This window comes from Nyctibius grandis, chromosome 5 (genome assembly GCF_013368605.1).
Source record: "Nyctibius grandis isolate bNycGra1 chromosome 5, bNycGra1.pri, whole genome shotgun sequence".
Classification (NCBI taxonomy): domain Eukaryota; kingdom Metazoa; phylum Chordata; class Aves; order Nyctibiiformes; family Nyctibiidae; genus Nyctibius; species Nyctibius grandis.
In genome coordinates, this window is record NC_090662.1 from 2,871,897 (window position 1) to 2,892,189 (window position 20,293).

The following is a 20,293-nucleotide window of genomic DNA, read 5'->3' on the forward strand; positions in this document are numbered from 1 at the left end:
GCAATAATGTCTTTCGTGTGGTCAGTGTTGGTGTGTATATAATTTCTGTATTTATTTTAAAGCCTCGAGACAAGGTAAGTCAGAACTGTATTAAGAACATGTAGAGAAAAGTGCATTGAATCCAATCGACAGGATTTTGTAGCAAAATTGTCAATACACCTCCTCCTCCTGGGCGAGATCTTCAACTAAAAGTAAAGATACAGCAATGTGTCCCTACCAAAGTCTCATCCCATAAATCTGGCCCTCAAGTAGGCATATGTCCAGATTATTATTCTTCTAAATTCAACAACCTTCCATAATTCAGAAGAGACCCCCAGGTTCACTAAGATATAGCAGTACTCCAAGCTAACGCCACATGGCCTCTTCTATGATACCTTGTCCTCCACAACCCAAGATACGTATTTTTAACATGCAGGTACTAAGCATGCTCTAATGAGCCTCTAATTAAGGATAAGTCAACAGTGATACCTATATTTAAGCCCTTTTTCATAAACTTGTTCCAAACATAGATATCTAAAAACTTAGGGAAAAAAACTAGACTTTAAGAAAAGGCCACTTAAATTAAAGCCAAGGTCAGCTGCAACAAGGTGAGGTTCCAGCATAGTTTTCAAACTTACCTTCCACTAGTGACAGGGAACTACAAGAAACCTACTACTGCCCTTCACAGGGTTTCACTCTCTTTGTATCATTCACTTTTCATGAGGTAAGCACGCATTAGTAAAGAGGGTTTACATTCATAGCAAAGTATCTGACAGCCAAAGATGTACCCTCTAGTTAGGCCTATACTAAGCCCATTATCCTACATGACTGCATCCATGTTGCATGTTTTAGGAAACCTAATAATTAGTTGTATGACAGAGCCATATAAGTCTTTTCTTTGTGACTCTACTAGTGAAAAACATCCTTCTGCTGTTATATGGAGGTCCTTAGTCAGGCTAGTGTCATCTTCCACAAACGAGCCCCTCCAATTTCACACCAAATCGCTATTCAGCTAGACAGCAGAGTGCTCAAATCAAAGGCCAATCCATCCATGACAGAACGGGCCACACATGATCAACACTGTAATCACTGCTCACTCTTGTGTGCGTGCTAATTAACAAGCCCGAAACAAAACACCTTGTATAGCATGGAGAAGACTTGCTCCTGGCAGGCTTAGAGGGCTACAGGACTTCTATGAAAGACAAGAGACTTCATGAAGCTCTGAAGAGCTGACCCAAGAGCCCACTGCCTGTTGGCTCTACGAAGAGAGCATCCAGAGGGGCATAAAAGACATCACTCCTCTCTGGGAGCTAGTTGCTTTAGAGTCAGAACAAAAAAAAAAATATCTTGATCTTAAAAATTTGGGAACAATAGTGTTCATAGAATCATGGAATGGGTTGGGTTGGAAGGGACTTTAAAGATTATCTAGTTCCAATCACTCTGCGATGGGCAGGGACATAGATTGGTTTTATATACAAATGTAAAAGGTGGCCACACAAATCGGTATGGAAAAGCTTATTAGGTAAGGAAGCAAAAGGCAGTCAACTTGAAAAAAATCAGAATGAGATCAGCAGCTCTTCAGACTCAGTGGCTGTTACCACACCTGCAGCTTTTCTGGCCAGGTTCTAGAAATTCTCTCTTGTGCAATGAGAGGGCTCTGCACAATGGTTATATGGGGTCCCAAAAGGAATTACACCAGAACTTCCACAAGCAGATCAGCAGCCTCATCCTCAAGTGGAAGGAAACATTACTCTTTTCGTATGGAAAAAAATAAGAGCCAACCTTTGAGAGCCACCGCACAGCGATGAAGAAACGCATATAACTTGTTCTGTGCGTATGGAACAAGCCGCAGGGAACCTGTCCAGCAGAAGGTTCAATCTATGGCCTCAGACCCTGCAGGCCTGTCATCTTATTACTTATTTTATTTGCCAGAAGTGAGAATTTTTATGGATATCATTTAAAGTACAGCCTGAATACAGGCACTGAGCTCAGTGATAGAGACTAAGCGGCATCCAAGAGTGACTAGTTTTAAGGTGAACCGAAAAACATTTTGCCCACTGAATCTGGAGGTCAAGTCAGCTTTGTGGCTGACTTGAATAGTTGAATGAACAGTTAAAGCAGTTTCAGGCACTGCATCATCTTTACCATCTCTGGAGGTGTTTAAGAAAAGACTGGACGTGGCACTTAGTGCTGTGGTCTAGTTGACATGGTGGTGTCCGGGCAATGGTTGGACTCGATGATCCCAGAGGTGTCTTCCAAACTGATTGATTCTGTGATTCTGTAGATATCATGCTCAAATTTTGGGTCTTACAGAGCTCCTTGGAACAGTAGGACTTTGTTGCTCAGATTTACTTTCTTCTTGACAGCAGGAAAGTTGCTTAGTTTTGACTTAAAACTGTAGCTCATTTAAGGGGTGGTATACCTTTCCATACTATAATTTATTCTTTTCAATATAAATGAATTCACCTGCTTGCTGTAAACTTCACATATAATTCAGGTTTAGAATCAGTTCTAATTATCTCCTTATTCAACAGGAATTCAAGACACTTGCCATAGCTCTAGAATATAAGCATCTTCAAGGCCCACAAACTCCTATTAAAAACATGCCAAAACGCATTAAACGTTTTTGTACCTTACCCAACCTTCTGGGCAGGTCAATGCCATCAAAATATGATCTGATCCAAATTAGCAGTTTCAATGGACAAGTAGCCATACAACCTCTCAAGAATGATTCATCTTTATAGATGATGTAGACATAGGGATTGAGTGCACCCTCAGTAAATTTGCAGATGACACCAAGCTGGGTGGGAGTTTCATTCTGCTGGAGGGTAGGAAGGCCCTGCAGAGGGATCTGGACAGGTTGGATAGATGGGCCGAGACCAACGGCATGAGGTTCAACAAGAACAAGTGCCGGGTCTTACACTTGGGCCACAACAACCCCATGCAGCGCTACAGGCTGGGGGAAGAGTGGTTAGAAAGCGGCCTGGCGGAAAGAGCCCTGGGAGTGCTGATCGACAGCCGGCTAAACATGAGCCAGCAGTGTGCCCAGGTGGCCAAGAAGGCCAATGGCATCCTGGCCTCTAGTAGGAATAGTGTAGCCAGCCGGTCTAGGGAAGTGATCGTCCCTCTGTACTCAGCACTGGTGAGGCCGCACCTTGAATCCTGTGTCCAGTTCTGGGCCCCGCACTTCAAGAAAGATGTTGAGGTGTTGGAGCGAGTCCAGAGGAGGGCGACCAAGCTGGGGAAGGGTCTGGAGGGTCTGACCTGCGGGGAACGGCTGAGGGAGCTGGGGTTGTTTAGCCTGGAGAAGAGGAGGCTCAGAGGTGACCTTAGTGCAGTCTACAACTACCTGGAGGGAGCTCGTAGTGGAGTGGGAGTCGGCCTCTTCTGCCAGGCAACCAGCGATAGGACAAGAGGACACAGCCTCAAGCTTTGCCAGGGGAGGTTCAGGTTGGACATTAGGAAGAATCCCTTCTCAGAAAGGGTCATTAGCCATTGGAAGGGGCTGCCCAGGGAGGTGGTGGAGTCACCATCTCTGGAGGTGTTTAAGAAAAGACTGGACATGGCACTTAGTGCCATGGTCTAGTTGACATGGTGGTGTCAGGGCAATGGTTGGACTCGATGATCCCAGAGGTCTCTTACAACCTGACTGATTCTGTGACAAAACAAGTATCAAGCATATGCTATGCTCCCTCTTGGCATCAGAAACTTAAATTCTTCCTTCTTTCCCACCTGAAAAGCTTGTTGTAATCTCACCAAGTTATCAGTACTTTAACTGTATGAATTCTTCAAAACATAATTGTTTCTGCACCAATGATAGTGATAGGAATCAAAAAAGAACTTTTTATCAAGCTGAACTTTTCCTTGGGAGTGACTTTCCACTACAAATATTACACAGAATGAAGACATAGATTTTTGTTTTCATTTTTCATTTCCACTGTTAATTCCCTTTGCACAGTGATCATTCCAACGTGCAGTATCACAAATTAATATTTCAGCTAGAAATGATAGCTAGCCCTTTCGGAGTCCTATTTTCCAAAGAACAGTTCTAGTGAATCCTGAAGAACATCAGAAACACAGTTCTCGGTTGGCTTCCACATCTTGCTATTAATGTAAATGGGGCTGCAAACCAATTAGAATCTTGGTCATATATTTACTGATATAATTAGTTCCATATATGATTTCAAAGCTTTGCACCTGCATCAGCTTAATTGGACTCTGCTACACTTGAAATAAATAAGTGAGCTGAACCTTCTCTTTTCAAGTCGTTATGTAGGAACTTAAAAATTCCTTTGGCATCACACCAGTGTAAAGCCACGAGTCAATGCAACACAAGAAGACAGTATTCGTTTTGGCACCAAGTGTTCTTTACACCATTCATACGAGCAATCTGAGACAGCATTACAATACAATCTGTTGTAAAGCCGCTTAAAACAAAAGGTTAGGGTTAAAAAAAAAGATAAAAATCAAGTGCTTGACATTATGCACCTCTTGCTAGTTAAATAATGCTGGCTTCTACTGTGCTTCCACCCTCAAATCTGCATTTCAAACATCTGTTTAGCCAAAAGATTCTCTTCTAGGGCCAAGCACAGAAGGAAGCATCTCCCTTTCCCACATCCTTAGCTGAGAAGCAACAATGCCTCCCCTTTCTGAATACATTTCTTAAATTCTCAGGCCTTTCAGGTGCTCAAGGCACATCAGCCTCTCAGTAAGGCCCAGGCTTTCCTGAAAATTTTACCATTTCACATCTCTGCTACTGCAAAAACATTATTGTCATTCCTTGAAATGGCAATTAACAGATATAACACCCTTCCCCAGACTTCTTGTTGCAGCAATCAAGTTTCAGTGGTTGAAATATCCTTACCTAGGCTGATTTTCCTGGGAAATATTCTCCCCTCTCTGGTAACCATTGTCTGCCACCTGAGTTGTGGACCTCTTAACAATCTGCTTGAGTTCTTGTTCTAAGCGATCCTGGATGGCTTTCACCGTTTCAGGGATTTTTTTCAGCTTGGCCAGCCCTTTGATGAGTATGCCCATGAAGACAGTGCTGTTCTCCTCTGGATCCAGTTCCATATCTTCTTTAACTTCCACGAGGCTTGTTTCCCGCACTGGAACAGATTTAGAAAAGGCATAATCCAAGATTTGAACTATTAAAAACAAGACGTAGCACCAAGTAGAAGCAGCTTATAAACTCCTTTGCCTTCACAGAACTCCTGCCACTTTAAGCAATCAAGAAACAAAGAAGGAAACCAGCAACACTCAGACTTTGAGGGGAAGCAGTACATATTTGTTTGCTTGAGGGGTTCCCTATACATACACACAACACCCTGCACGTTCGATTGATTTAGAGAACGTGGTGTAAGTTACATATTAGGTAGGAAACAGAGGAAGTCTGGTGCAATTAAGATATCCATAAATGAGAAGGTATTACACCACCACAAATCCCTTGAATGTGTTTCAAGGAGCTAAAAGCCCTAAATTCCTAACCCAGCTGTTTTTCTTCACTATATTCTTCACAAGAGAGGAATTTTCATTATAAACACTATCAGGCTTAACAGACTTTTGATGAATTTGGCAAAGTTTACACTGCCAAAGTGAATGATTGTTTGATGTTATCCTACTCTGCTTTATTACGTCTGTCAAGGGGTTGATGAAGTTACTCAAACCTTTTAGCAAAACTTCTAGAAAAGAAAACTAGAAGAATTAGAGAGGATATTGTGGATACAGTTCTCCTGAAGTAACAGGGATTGCACAGGGAGAAATTCTGTTGCTAAGCGACAAGGAAGAGAAAGGCAAGAGGTACTGTGCTTGTTTTAAGCATGTTCATTAATCAGCATTTCTTAATTTACAGATAACACCCAGCAACAACAAAAGCTTGTCTCTATTAAAGACTGGGTGAAACATCTAATAAACATATTCAAACACTTATGTGAAGTAAGTGACTTCAAGGCAAACTCAACTACAGCATCTTGGAAGATCTACAGTCACGCGGCTTGTTAACAGCCGGAGTGGCAGCACACGGGCAAATGGCACTGAAGGATATGGCTGAAGCTGTGCCATCCACCGTACCATTTCCTTGAGTAGAAATTAAAACTCAACGGCTGTTTCCATCTTACTGGTACTGAACTCTGATATGGGCTCTTTGGATGACAGATGACTCCCGTGGTTTCTACAGCTCAACAGATTTTTTTTTTTTACTTAAATCAAAACTTATCCAAGAACCTGAATAAATGTCAAAAGATCCACCAGAAGGAGTTAAATGACATGGCAGAAATGAAAAATGGCATGTCACAACTAGCATGAAGCCCTGTAGCTGTCTAAAGCTCTGACACTCTGAACAGAAGAGCGTCAGCACCACGTAAGTCAGCACAAGATCAAGAAAACAGTGTCCCAAAGAGCCCATATGGTGCCACTTTATAACTAGCAGCCCAATAAACAGATAACACTTATTTCAGTGTCAGCTTACACCAGCCTCCACAGCAGAGGTTGTTTCTTTCCGTCAGTGTAACCCCAAATGCTGCACCTCGAGCTCCAACCAAACTCACCATTCACATGCTCCTGCATTTCAACCTAGAGCACCAGCAACACTGCCAGGTTAGAGCGAGGTGAGAAGGGATCCTGTGGGGTCATCCCACGTAACAATGGAGAATGACACCAGGTTTTAGGTAATCAACATCAGAGAGATCAAACAGTGCTTTTTTCTGCACTCACTTTTTTCAATTCAATTTGGGAAAGTTATGGGGCAAGCAACTAGAAACACCCAGAATCCATTAATTTTAATCCATTGAATCCTGTGTCCAGTTCTGGGCCCCACACTTCAAGAAAGATGTTGAGGTGTTGGAACGAGTCCAGAGGAGGGCGACCAAACTGGTGAAGGGTCTGGAGGGTCTGACCTATGAGGAACGGCTGAGGGAGCTGAGGGTGTTTAGCCTGGAGAGGAGGAGGCTCAGAGGTGACCTTATTGCACTCTACAACTACCTGAAGGGAGAGTGTAGTGGAGTGGGAGTCAGCCTCTTCTCCCAGGCAACTAGCGATAGGACAAGAGGACATAGCCTTAAGCTTCACCAGGGGAGGTTCAGGTTGGACATTAGGAAGCATTTCTTCTCAGCAAGGGTCATTAGCCATTGGAAGGGGCTGCCCAGGGAGGTGGTGGAGTCACCAGCTCTGGAGGGGTTTAAGAAAAGACTGGACATGGCACTTAGTGCCATGGTCTAGCTGCCATGGTGGTGTCAGGGCAATGGTTGGACTCGATGATCCCAGAGGGCTCTTCCAACCTGACTGATTCTGTGATTTCTTTTTTAAAAAGCAAGGATAATATAGGAGATATTTCAAACACACATAAGTAATAATACCAATTAGGAGTTAACAACTAGATGCACACATATTTCCGCTCAAAGCTCTCATCTATCACACACCTTTCAACACATGAGACTGCAAAGCACTTTGTGTGCTGCATACGTGGTCAACCCATTTTTGTTAATTCTACTTGTTATTCTCAAAAATCCACGGCATGCCAGGCACAAACACAGAAAATGAGCTCTTTGGAACAATAGCTGTGGAAAAGACAAGACTGGAAATGCTAGAGGAAGAAAGGTTTTAACTTATTGGTTAAAAAAAACCCAAACAAACCCAAGTATCTTGTTGCTCGGAGTTTAATGCAAAGATTTCACAGCCTAAACAACCTTTTAGAGGACAGATCCCTGCCATTACGCTGCAGCCCCTTTGTAAGCGGGCTGCAAATTCTTCTTAATATCGCACAATGAAAACAGAAGAGGGAGGAAATACTGCTGTATCCAAACGTGAGGACAGCATTGCAGGGGACTAAAGGCAGCAGTCTTGCCGAGAACCCCGCCAGCACACCAAGATGAACACTCTGCCATTTTCCAAAGAGCAGATCAATTTTGAACACCCTCAAATAGCCAGGACATTGATTTACATCTCTTACAAACAAGAGCAAAGGGAATAGATCAGTATCTAGTAGCAACACGCTCATATATAAGTTTTGTTAGATCTGGTCTTTTGACAAGCAGTAGGGCCTGTGTTTCCTGCACATTCTGCCTATTAAACAGGCATCCTGGGTAGCTTTGGGGGCCCATTTATCTGTAAGATCTGACAAGATTCCAACCCCAGGCAACTGAAGATGTTCTTCTTCTCCTGCGTCTGCCTCACTTCAAACATCCTCTTCTGCCATTTCATGTCATCAAGGGGTTATTTGACCACAAAGCTTTGGCCCAGGAATCAGCCCCTCCTGTCCCCTACTTCTTCAAAAAAGGCCTCAAAGTCGACAGGCGTTTGTAAAGAAGTTCACTGTTAAAATTACGATCCCACATGCAATTCTCTGTGGGCAGAGGAGCTCCATGGGTGAAGGAAGATGTCCCTACAGATCAACTCTCAGAACTGAAACCTTTGTCTGGATTTACTCTTAAACTGAGAATATGAATGACTTTACAGAATCATAGAATTGTTTTGGTTGGAAAGGACCTTTAAGATCAAGTCCAACCATTAACCCAGCACTAACCCATGTCCCTCAGCACCACATCTACACGGCTTTTAAATCCCTCCAGGGATGGGGACTCCACCACTGCCCTGGGCATCCTGTTCCAATGCTTGACAACCCTTTCCGTGAAGAAATTGTTCCTGATCTCCAATCTAAACCTCCCCTGGCACAACTTGAGGCCGTTTCCTTTCATCCTATCAATTGTTACCTGGAAGAAAAGACTAACACCCTCCTTGCTTTGTTATTCATTTGCATCAAGAGAAAAGCACAAGATTGTCAGAACCTATTCCCAGCTTTCTACATTCACCAGTTTCTACCAGAAACGCATCTGTAAAACACACATCCCTTGAAAGAGGAAAGACCATCGTTCACGCCATAAGCGCTTGCTTTATGTAGAGAAGTTATGAAAAATTAATTTATCCTATGGATGTTTGCAGAGATTATTTTTATAAATGGTTCTAAATTGTAGGTCTCCTATTTACATTTCATTTGATTAACCTCTTCTCCTTTGTGATTCATCAAAGAGAAGAGAAGGAAAAAAGTCCTATTTTAATTAAAAACAGCTTCGCTATATTAAAAATACTACAGGCAGAAAACACCAAAGAAGAATTACATAGGATTTGTTCAGTAATACCAAGAATTAAATTTCCCCACCCTCCTTGAGAGTCTAACAAGTGAAATATGATGTCAGCACATAAATATTTTAAAATTTAGATTATTACAGTTGCCCTTCTCCAACATAATGAAGCCTTAAAACTTCAATTAGCAGTTCGACGCTAAAAAAACAGCTTCACCACAGTGCTTTGTTGTCCCATCCCAGCTATCAACTCTTGTACATGGCGCCGTGCAAACCAACAGAAATACTAGATTGCATGAAGCGTGGTTGAGGCTTTTCCAGATCAGTTTGATACATAACTTGAAATGTTTTTAACTAAACTGACCTCTTCGGAAACCTAAATTTCAGTATCACTTAATGATTTTCGTGGTTTAATTCCTTTCAAAGATGATGACAAAGCACAGAACCACACAAAATGGTTGAAGTTGGCAGGAACCTCTGGAGGTCATCTGGTCCAACCTCCCTGCTCAAGCAGGGCCACCCAGAGACCATGTCCAGATGGCTTCTGGATGTCTCCAAGGATGGAGATGCCACACCTCCCTGGGCAGACTGTGCCAGTGCTCGATCACCCTCACAGTAAAAAAAACCCAAATGTTTCCTGATGTTCAGAGGGAACCTCTGTTTCAGTTTGTGCCCGTTGCCTCTGGCCCTGTCACTGGGCACCACTGAACAGAGCCTGCCTTCGTCCTCTTTGCGGAAGAAACACCTTCAGTTATTGATATACGTGGTTAAGATCCCCTTTGAGCCTTCTCTTCTCCAGGCTGAGCAGTCCCAGCACCCTGCCCTTCCTCCTAGGACAGATGCTCCAGACCCTTTATCATCTTCATGACACATTGCTGGACTGTAGCACTGAATCACAGAATCATTTTGGTTGGAAAGGACCTTTAAGATCATCAGGTCCAACCGTTAACCCAGCACTGCCAAGGCCACCACTAACCCATGTCACTCAGCACCACATCTACACGGCTTTTAAAACCCTCCAGGGATGGGGACTCCACCACTGCCCTGGGCAGCCTGTGCCAGTGCTTGACAACCCTTTCAGGGAAGAAATTGTCCCTGATCTCCAATCTAAACCTCCCCTGGCACAACTTGAGGCCGTTTCCTCTCATCCTGTCACTTGTTACTTGGGAGAAGAGACCGACCCCCACCTCACTACACCCTCCTTTCAGGCAGTTGTAAAGAGCAAGAAGGTCTCCCCTCAGCCTCCTTTTCTCCAGGCTAAACACCCCCAGGTCCCTCAGCCGCTCCTCATCACACTTGTGCTCCAGACCCTTCACCAGCTTCGTTGCCCTTCTCTGGACTTGCTCCAGCACCTCAAGGTCTTTCTTGTAGTGAGGGGCCCAACACTGAACACAGGATTCCAAGTGCGGCCTCACCGGTGTCAAGCACAGGGGGATGATCCCTGCCCTAGTCCTGCTGGCCACACTATTGATGACACAAGCCAGGATGCTGGTGGCCTTCTTGGCCACCTGGGCACACTGCTGGCTCACATTCAGCTGCCATCGACCAACACCCCCAGGTCCTTTTCCTCCAGGCACTTTCCAGCCACTCTTCCCCCAGCCTGTATCGCTGCGTGGGGTTGTTGTGCCCCAAGTGCAGGACCCGACATTTGGCCTTGTTGAACCTCATACAATTGGCCTCGGCCCATCGATCCATAACAATATCCAAAAACTGCTTATGAAGCAGAACATTTAAATATGGTTTCTCAAAAGCCTCCCAAGACAACAACCTAAAGGAGCGATGATTTTGCCCCATTCTTTAATGAAATATACAGCCATTTTGAAAAATTTTTCATCACTGAAGCTGCGCATCTGAAAATGCACAACTCCATGTTTAAGTAGTCAAAAATATACCCTCAAGTTATATCTCTAGGAAGCTGAATCATGTGCACCATCGATTCATCACCTCCACGGCTACAAAGGTGGAAACTTCCCTGACGGCTCCCTGGTTTGACGATGCCCTATAAAAACGTCTGTTGCAATTGATGACACCCTCATTTGTACAGTTCTGCCATTTCACAAGAAAGGAACCAGCTGCAAGAGGCATTTTAACAGCTCCAGTCTGATCCCCAGAAAAGCCAACACTGATAACTCATTTAAGCAAAGTAGCTAAAGAAAAGACTCTTGGGTCTTGTTTTTCATTCCAATGAATGGTCAAACTTTGCTGCCACTCATTACAGAAGATTTCATTAGCTATGTGCTTTTATGGGCAACCAGTAAAATTTAATGGACTATTTTCCATGATTTATATCCTTTCTGATTATACCCTTTTTGTCTTCAATCCTTCTAGAGAAAACGATGCAGGTTCATAGTGCCCCAAAGGCATAATTTAAGATTTGAAGAAACATCACCTGCTAATTTCTGGCACTGAATCCTCGTTCTGACCCATGCATGGAGACAATGAGCAACAAATGGACAGTTACTTTAGAAATGGGTCCTTCAAGAATTTTAAACATTTTAATCATTTTCTTCTCTGCCTTACTACCAAGCCTAGAAGAAAATGGGTCTCAGAGATCAATAACCTCAAAGCCTCAAGGCACATCTCCTCTTTCTAAAACTGTTGGTCACACAGTTCCATCTGTAGTTCTCAGCATGTTGGTTTGTCAAAAACTGAGGGATTTTAATTTGACAAGGCCACTCTCCCAAATCCATTGTAACAACATTTCATTCTGAGAAAAGTGTACAAAGCAACTGTCAGTCACGTTCAAAATCCTCCTAATACACACAAGTATGAAAACTGAGTCTCCAAATAAAAAAGTAAGTGCACAGTACCTTTTGTTGGGACCACATATAGGAACAACTAATTAAATTATACAGGAGGAATGACTAATCATAGAATGGTTTGGGTTGGAAGGGACCTTAAAGATCATCTAGTTCCAACCCCCCCTGCCACGGGCAGGGACACCTTCCACCAGACCAGGTTGCTCCAAGCCCCATCCAACCTGGCCTTGAACACTGCCAGGGAGGGGGCAGCCACAGCTTCTCTGGCTAACCTAAGTGTTATCCTTTTGGCTTTCATCACAAGGATTTAAAATTTCCCTTCCCTTCCCCAAACACACACACAGATTACACGCATCAGTGCTTAGCATCAAGTCAGAACATGAACCATTAGTGAGGATCAGTGAGAGAAATCATGGTCATGCAAAAACAGACAAAAAGTTACTTCATAGGCTTTAATGCTTATGGTGCAGTTGCAAACCCTTCTCAAACTGCAGGAACAGACTTCCTCTTAAACAGTCTAGGTGCAGAAATTTACTTGGAGGTAAGAACTCTGGGTTGCAGCCCAGAAGGCCAACTGCATCCTGGGCTGCATCCCCAGCAGTGTGGCCAGCAGGGCGAGGGAGGGGATTCTGCCCCTTTACTCCGCTCTTGTGAGACCCCCCCTGCAGTGCTGCGTCCAGCTCTGGGGCCCCCAACAGAAGAAGGACACGGAGCTGTTGGAGCGAGTCCAGAGAAGGCCACAAAGATGCTCAGAGGGCTGGAGCCTCTCTGCTCTGGAGACAGGCTGAGAGAGTTGGGGCTGTTCGGCCTGGAGAAGAGAAGGCTCTGGGGAGACCTTCTAGCACCTTCCAGTACCTGAAGGGGCTACAGGAAAGCGGGAGAGGGACTTTTTACAAGGGCAAGGAGTGACAGGATGAGGGGGAATAGTTTTAAACTGAGAGAGGGGAGATTTAGGTTAGATACTGGGAAGAAACTCTTTGCTGTGAGGGTGATGAGACCCTCGCCCAGGTTGCCCAGAGAAGCTGTGGCTGCCCCTCCCTGGCAGTGTTCAAGGCCGGGTTGGATGGGGCTGGGAGCAACCTGGTCTAGAGGAAAGGTGTCCCTGCCTGTGGCAGAGGGTTGGAACTAGATGATCTTTAAGGTCCCTTCCAACCCAAACCATCCTGTGATACTAACAAGTTCTGCATTTTGTGCAGCACTGCAGTGACAGCGGGAGAGAATCAGACTCACCGCTGGATTCCCACCACCGAGATCAAGTCCTCAGCTGGATTTGTGCAAATGCCAAACAGCTAAAACAGGAAAACTCTGCTTCAGTGGGGGGATCATTTAATTTTGAGTACAAATGATAGAGAAAAATCACCCAGCTGCTGTCAGATGCTCAGGTGAGGTTAATAGGGAAAAAAAAAAATCTTTTAGGTGTTTGTTGAGCATGTTTGAAGTGGAAGCAACTGTGACAGAGATTGCCACAATGACATTTTTAGAGCCACCTTTAAAATTGGACCCTAAAGCTCTGGCTCCTGCAGGTATTTTGTATGGCCAAGTTCACAGGTCTCCACATGTCTTCACCTACGCAGAAGTACTTGTATTCTTGAAGAAACAGAGCCAGCAGCAGTAACTAGACTTGACCTTAGAAGCCACCATACTGCTTGGATCTCGAAGTTACATTTTTCTCTCAGAGCTCAGAACTTTGTGTCACTGAAGTATATTATCTGTTCAGCATAAAATTTACATATGCCATCAATAACTTAATATTAATATTAATTGTCACCACCTCAGCACATCTTCTGTTGGATTTCTAAAAAGTATTCTTGGGAATTTTGCAGGAAAGGGCGCTCTTGGGTTTGCTATGTACTGGGTGAGCACGTTTTATAGTTCCAGGAAGAGCCTGGCAATGCAGGAACCTTCATAAATACTCTTCAGAGTACAGAAGGTTCAAACAGAGAAATATAATTTGAAAGTGAATTTATTTCTCTGAACTGGCATGAAGGGAAAATGTTATTGGTGAACTACCGTATCTACAATCCTCAGGTGAACATTACTGAAGGTTTTGTTTATTTTAAGTACAGCAGGAACAGCTTTAATTTCCTTATAAAGATTCTCCAGGACAAAGCAACATCTCCTTTGGGAAGTGAATGCAGAAAGGACTCAAAATTTTGGCATCTTTGCTGAGATGGGTTGAATGAGTCAGTGCTTTATAACAACACGCATTAATATTCACGGCCACTTTGTTTCATCAATAAAAAGCCAAAGAACATAAATGACTAAAGGCAGAAACAGCTTTTGTTATGCACACACATAAGTTTTAAATTCTCTGGTTGCTCCGCAGTCCTGGAAAAGGCTACTTTTAAATAAAATTATGTGGAAAAAATATACATAAGTACATTGTGCACTTGAAGCAAAACCATATGCATACTTTATGCTGATCAAATGTTTTCTATTATAATGTGCATCTTTCCCAGTCTGAGGGACACTCGCCCAGCACTTCACTGAATGGTACAGAGTGAAATGAGGAGCCAGATAAGACATTTTCTGGTGCACTGGGCATGAAGAACAAGAGCAGATCTGCAGAAATGAGAATTTTTAAGGCAGATTCTCAACTGACCTACACTAATTTACTGGAGTTGAGAATTAAGGCATCAGAGCCTTTGTTTTCAGGCTTTTGGGGTCAAAGGAGTGATGCTGGTTTATGTTCACAAACAAACCCAGTTCTTATAGACCATTCCTGCGGATCTTACCTGTTGCATGTACCTTGGAATCTGTTCAAACACAGAATGAAATAACTGTTTATAGGGTCATGTTAGGACAAGTGATTTCAAACACCATCAACACAGCAACAAGCAAATAAAAATAGAACTTCATGATTTTTAGAAGTCTCAAATGAGTCAGGAAACACTTATCTAGCGATGCTCTAGGAACGCTAGTACCACTTCTTGTTCTGTTATCACAGGTAATTAATAACACACCTTTTTCTCTTCTTACACATGCAAACATTGCCTGATATACTGTGGAGGGAACCACCACCACCACAAAAAAGGAATGACCTAAAAACCTTTTTTGTTTTAAAGCATAGTATCACTATTGTATAAGAAGAAACGTCTGAATGGCCCAGGTAAGCAAATCCCCAACCTTCCTATTCTCACTGGAGCTCATACATGAAATAGAGGTCCCATGTCCTATTCTAAGTAAAAGATGGTAGAAAAGAGTCTTGGCCTCATCTCTGCCAAAAAACAGAATCAAACTAAGTATCTTCCACTTTGCTCCTCCCTTATAGAAGGGGCATCCTTGACATGTTGGTTTACCTTTCTGTCTTACCTAATGTACATCACTCATGCTTTGTAGGAAGTATCTTCGGAACATTTATAAACATCCCTGTCAGACGGATAACCCAGGCTTACTTTCAATTCATTCTGCAGAAGTTTTATCAAAATCTGGAATTGAGATTTGGTTCCAACTACAGCAAGATAAGGTTTTGGTACCTAGAAAATGAAGTTCGTTATTTCTGGTTCTGCTCCTCAGAAGACTTCCGTAACCAACAACTGTGAGTCTACACACTGGATGACTCTATTTATACCTATATAACCTTCTTATCATACAAAGTCATAACTATGGTGGGCAGGACTGTCATGGATGATCACAGTCAGTTCAGTACAAGAACTATCCACAGTAAACTTGAACTGGACTCAGAATCACAGAATCAATCAGGTTGGAAGAGACCTCTGGGATCATCGAGTCCAACCGTTGCCCTGACACCACCATGTCAACTAGACCAGGGCACTAAGTGCCATGTCCAGGCTTTTCTTAAACACCTCCAGAGATGGTGACTCCACCACCTCCCTGGGCAGCCCCTTCCAATGGCTAATGACCCTTGCTGAGAAGAAATGCTTCCTAATGTCCAACCTGAACCTCCCCTGGTGAAGCTCGAGGCTGTGTCCTCTTGTCCTATCGCTAGTTGCCTGGGAGAAGAGGCCAACTCCCACTTCACTACAACCTCCCTTCAGGTAGTTGTAGACTGCACTAAGGTCACCTCTGAGCCTCCTCTTCTCCAGGCTAAACAACCCCAGCTCCCTCAGCCATTCCTCGTAGGTCAGAGCTCTGTAACTTCAGACTATCAGCTCTGTAACTCCAGACTTTTTTTTCTTACTGTGGGGGACTAATATTTTAGGTGGAAAATAATGACAGACACTGTACAACTACCTCACTGAGAAGGAAGTAGAGATTAACATTTACAGTGGTGAGACCGGGATTCAGTTTTTTGTGGTTTATTTCCTCAGCTCCCCAAAATCATGTGTCTTTAGTAAGAAACTAAACCAAACTTCTCACTGATCACAGGGGAAAAAAACAGGAATTCTTCAGGTTTTTCCCCAGAATTTTCACATGGTTCTTCTCTTCCACGTTTCCATGATCAAGCTCCATTATTCATTTTATTCACTTAAGGACAACCCTACTTATTAATCTACTGAAACAATACCAGGATTAATTCTCCATCTGTGCAGCACTTTCAAAGCCTCACACAAAAGCACCAATGAAACCTGAGTGTTTTGCTCAATGTCTGCTGCAGTAACAGGTATACAAAGATCACCACCAGGTTACTTCTGTATATAGATAGACCTTTAGTCAAAGTTATGAAGTTCCCACAAGGAAAAGCTTTGACCTTTTTGCTCCAAGACAGCAAAAAAAACCTTCTGCAACATCTACACATACCTGCCTGCCTACATTAAATAATGCAGAGGAGATCTCTATGCAAACTGAACAGGCTGCAAATATCTCTTCTGCCCAGGATATCAAGAACATGATCAAGATCAGAACAGGCAAAAAAAACCTAAACATATTTAAGGACCTTTAACATGCAAGGTCCTTCATGTGGGTCAGGGCAATCCCAAGCACAAATCCAGGCTGGGCAGAGAATGGATTGAGAGCAGCCCTGAGGAGAAGGACTCGGGGGTGATGGGTGATGAGAAGCTCACCATGAGCCGGCAATGTGCGCTGGCAGCCCAGAAAGCCACCCGTGTCCTGGGCTGCATCCCCAGCAGCGTGGCCAGCAGGGCGAGGGAGGGGATTCTGCCCCTCTGCTCCGCTCTCGGGAGACCCCCCCTGCAGTGCTGCGTCCAGCTCTGGGGCCCCCAACAGAAGAAGGACATGGAGCTGTTGGGGTGAGTCCAGAGGAGGCCACGAAGATGATCAGAGGGCTGGAGCCCCTCTGCTCTGGAGACAGGCTGAGAGAGCTGGGGCTGTTCAGCCTGGAGAAGAGAAGGCTCCGGGGAGACCTTCTAGCACCTGAAGAGGCTACAGGAAAGCTGGAGAGGGGCTTTTTACAAGGGCATGGAGTGACAGGACAAGGGGGAATGGTTTTAAACTGAGAGAGGGGAGATTTAGATTAGATCTTAAGAAGAAATTCTTGACTGTGAGGGTGGTGAAACACTGGCCCAGGTTGCCCAGAGAAGCTGTGGCTGCCCCCTCCCTGGCAGTGTTCAAGGCCAGGTTGGATGGGGCTTGGAGCAACCTGGTCTGGTGGAAGGTGTCCCTGCCCATGGCCAGGGGGGTTGGAACTAGATGATGTTTAAGGTCCCTTCCAACCCAAACCAGTCTGTGTTTCTACAATAATTGAAGCTGATGGTGGGGGGCAGGAGGGGGAAGGATGATTTGCCAAAAGAAAAATGCAGATAAGGCCAGGCTCTGCCCCTGGACATACCACTCATTTCATGACATTGCACAATAACTTCCTAACTTTTTGTCTCAGAACCTCCCATCAGCAGCCATCCCTGAAGAAAGGATGATATGCTTACTACTACTCCTGTAAAATCAGCTGAAGATCTACAAATTAGTTCTGTGAGGAATGCATGGGACTTAAATACTCACTGCTGGAGCTTCCAGGAGTACTGAACTGGGAAGTTTCAAGGAACTTTCGAGGTGTAGACAAGTTAGTAACATCCATAAGAGGTACAGGAGAGGCATCTTTCACAAGTGAACTGTGTGAGGGGAAAGAATTAAAACAGTTTACTGTTATTTACAACCTTAGTTCACAACAAATAATCAATTTATTTCTTAAATTTGCCTAAGCAATAGATATGCATAACACACAGTTTTGATACAACAGGTTTACAAAATCTAACTTAAAGCACAAGTCCACAGATGAATACGAGCGGGTTTGTTTACACACACATTTGAGTTGAAAGGGAAAAAGCCAAAAGAGCAATGATGAGGGAACACTCTCATATCAAAGACAAAATGTGGTATCCCAAGGCCTCTCTGAATTTAATAGCACTCTAGATTTGTCTGACTGGTCACAGCAACATGATCAGGACACAGGCACATTGGAGCTTGCCATAGCACGTGATTATTTCCCAACAGACACATGTTCCTCCAGCACACTTTACTACTAGCATGATGATAAATTAACATGTAATTGTTAAGGTCTTTCTGGAAAACCACATATTGAGGAGAAGAGATGCTCCCATTTCCATGGCTACTGCCAACTACTTGATCCTTCAAGCTTTTCTAGTTCCCACTAGAAACTTCCACCTTTTTCCTCCTCTTCAAATTCCTGTTCTGTGCACACCTACATACACCCCTCTCCAAATCAACCTTCTTACTCAGAAAGGAAAGACTTTCTACTTGGTCGTTTTCATAATAAATTCACTAGTATTATTTGGCAAAAATGTGTCATGCTGCCCCAGCTGCATAATGAAAGGCATGAAGATGGATGTGGCAGGGGAATGCAAGCAAGAAATCATTTTTAAGAGAAAAGTGGAGAAGGCTCCTATAATGGAGTTCAGTACGTTCCCTTAGAGGTCAAAATGCTTATAGAAACCAGCAAGGCAAGGGCTAAGCTTACTATCCTGCATAAGAACCACCTACACTCCCTATAGACATACAATACCATAGTTACAGGGATTAGCTATGCATTAAATAGAACACACTTAAAACCAGTACAAGAGATAATTATACACATTATTGCATCCTGGTCAACAGCCAGTCTAGGGCACCACATAAAACAAAGCAACAAGACTGTCCCTGATGCAACAAATATCAGTGATGTGCAACAGGGAATGTGAAAAACCACAGCAAACACGAAAAAGATAAGGGTCCCTGTAGCAGTCATACAAAACTGCAGTTAATTAGCAGTCGCACAGTCTGGATACACCAAAGCTTTGTGTCTGTGTTTAATTAACAAGATGAGCAAGGAAGAGACTGATGACTTGCTAGCAACCCCCCTTCCTAGAAATTTCAACTTCAATCAATCCTTTATTTCATAAATTCATTTAATGTAACTCACTCTGCTCTTATTTTTGGTATTTTTTATTCCTTCTCATAATAAAATGCTAATTTATCTTTTTCTCTGCATCTTTATCATATGCTGGCTCCCCTTTTGCTCCCCATCCCTGTTTATTAGCTCTCCTACTCTACAAAAGTTATCTTCTAATACTGTGTCTTTCTTTTCCAGCCACTATCTTTCTTCCTTCCCTCCCAACAACTCTATTGCCCTCATACTTAGAATCTTCAGATTTAGGAAAAATTACCCAGGCACTATACTTGAGTTTCCACTGATCAGAGGCACCAAGCAGGTAAGAAGTTTCAACATGTTTAAAACATAACACAGTCAAGATGCTCCTCAGGCAATTCAATATTGCGGCCTCCGGCCAGTAACCTTGTGGTTAGCTAGAAGTCTTTTAAACCTTGGACGTTTGCTAGAAAAAATAGCAATTTTTCCCTGTGTTCTTCCCTTTGCCTGACCTGAGCCTCACGATCATGACATTTGTAGGAAAGGTATCCGCATCAGAGAAGGAAAGGAATGCTAAAAAGAACTGACCTCATCATAATTCTGTGGGAAGCAGCAAAAAAACAACAGAATCTCTAAGCAAAAGTGAAAGAACGAGAACAGACTGTTCACAGGCTCGAAGGTGCATCAACATATTTGGAGTTTTTCTGCTCTCCACAGCCTTAAGCATGAGAAATTTGCTTGCCAAAGATGAGAGGCTGAAGTGTACATTGATGGCACTCTCCCAAGAAAGTTTCTACTTATGAAAGGGAATGTTGTCCTCTTCCCTCCCAGACCTGTTGCCCTCAGTTCGCATCACACCAAACGCACCTCATTCTCCCTTTCTCCTTGTTGCGTTGTCCTACTCGGTTAGTTGATTTGATGTAAAGATGACGGTGTAACTCATCTATCAGGACTAAGTGCATGTTCATCTTCTTACTGTGGAGCTCCAGTCTCAGATCACTCAATCCCTCCACTTGAAGAAGGGGACCCTCCAAGGAGTCCACTGCTGACACCTGCAAGGAGAACACGTGTGACAACTTCAAAAGCTCAATCCATTCGCCTCTCAGGACTTTTCCCTTTGATTAGGGGAGTGTCTGAATACCACGATGATTCTATCCATAAACCCTCTTAAAGCAGAAAATGTTTAAGTAGTATTTCTTTATTTCTATTCCTAAAGGAAAAGTCAATATATAAAAAGGGTCCAATACCCAAACAACTCAGAT

At 43.5% G+C, this 20,293-nt stretch overlaps 1 protein-coding gene across 1 annotated transcript in view; it reads right to left on the minus strand.

Moving 5' to 3' along the window:
• EXOC4 (exocyst complex component 4) overlaps window positions 1-20,293 on the minus strand; it is a 481,536-nt gene that overhangs the window by 404,487 nt on the left and 56,756 nt on the right. Inside the window, exons 4-6 of the mRNA XM_068401273.1 lie at window positions 19,899-20,083; window positions 17,669-17,778; window positions 4,844-5,087 (exon numbers count right to left, since the gene is read on the minus strand). Coding sequence (XP_068257374.1) covers window positions 4,844-5,087; window positions 17,669-17,778; window positions 19,899-20,083 — 539 coding nt within the window. The remainder of the gene's footprint in view (window positions 1-4,843; window positions 5,088-17,668; window positions 17,779-19,898; window positions 20,084-20,293) is intronic.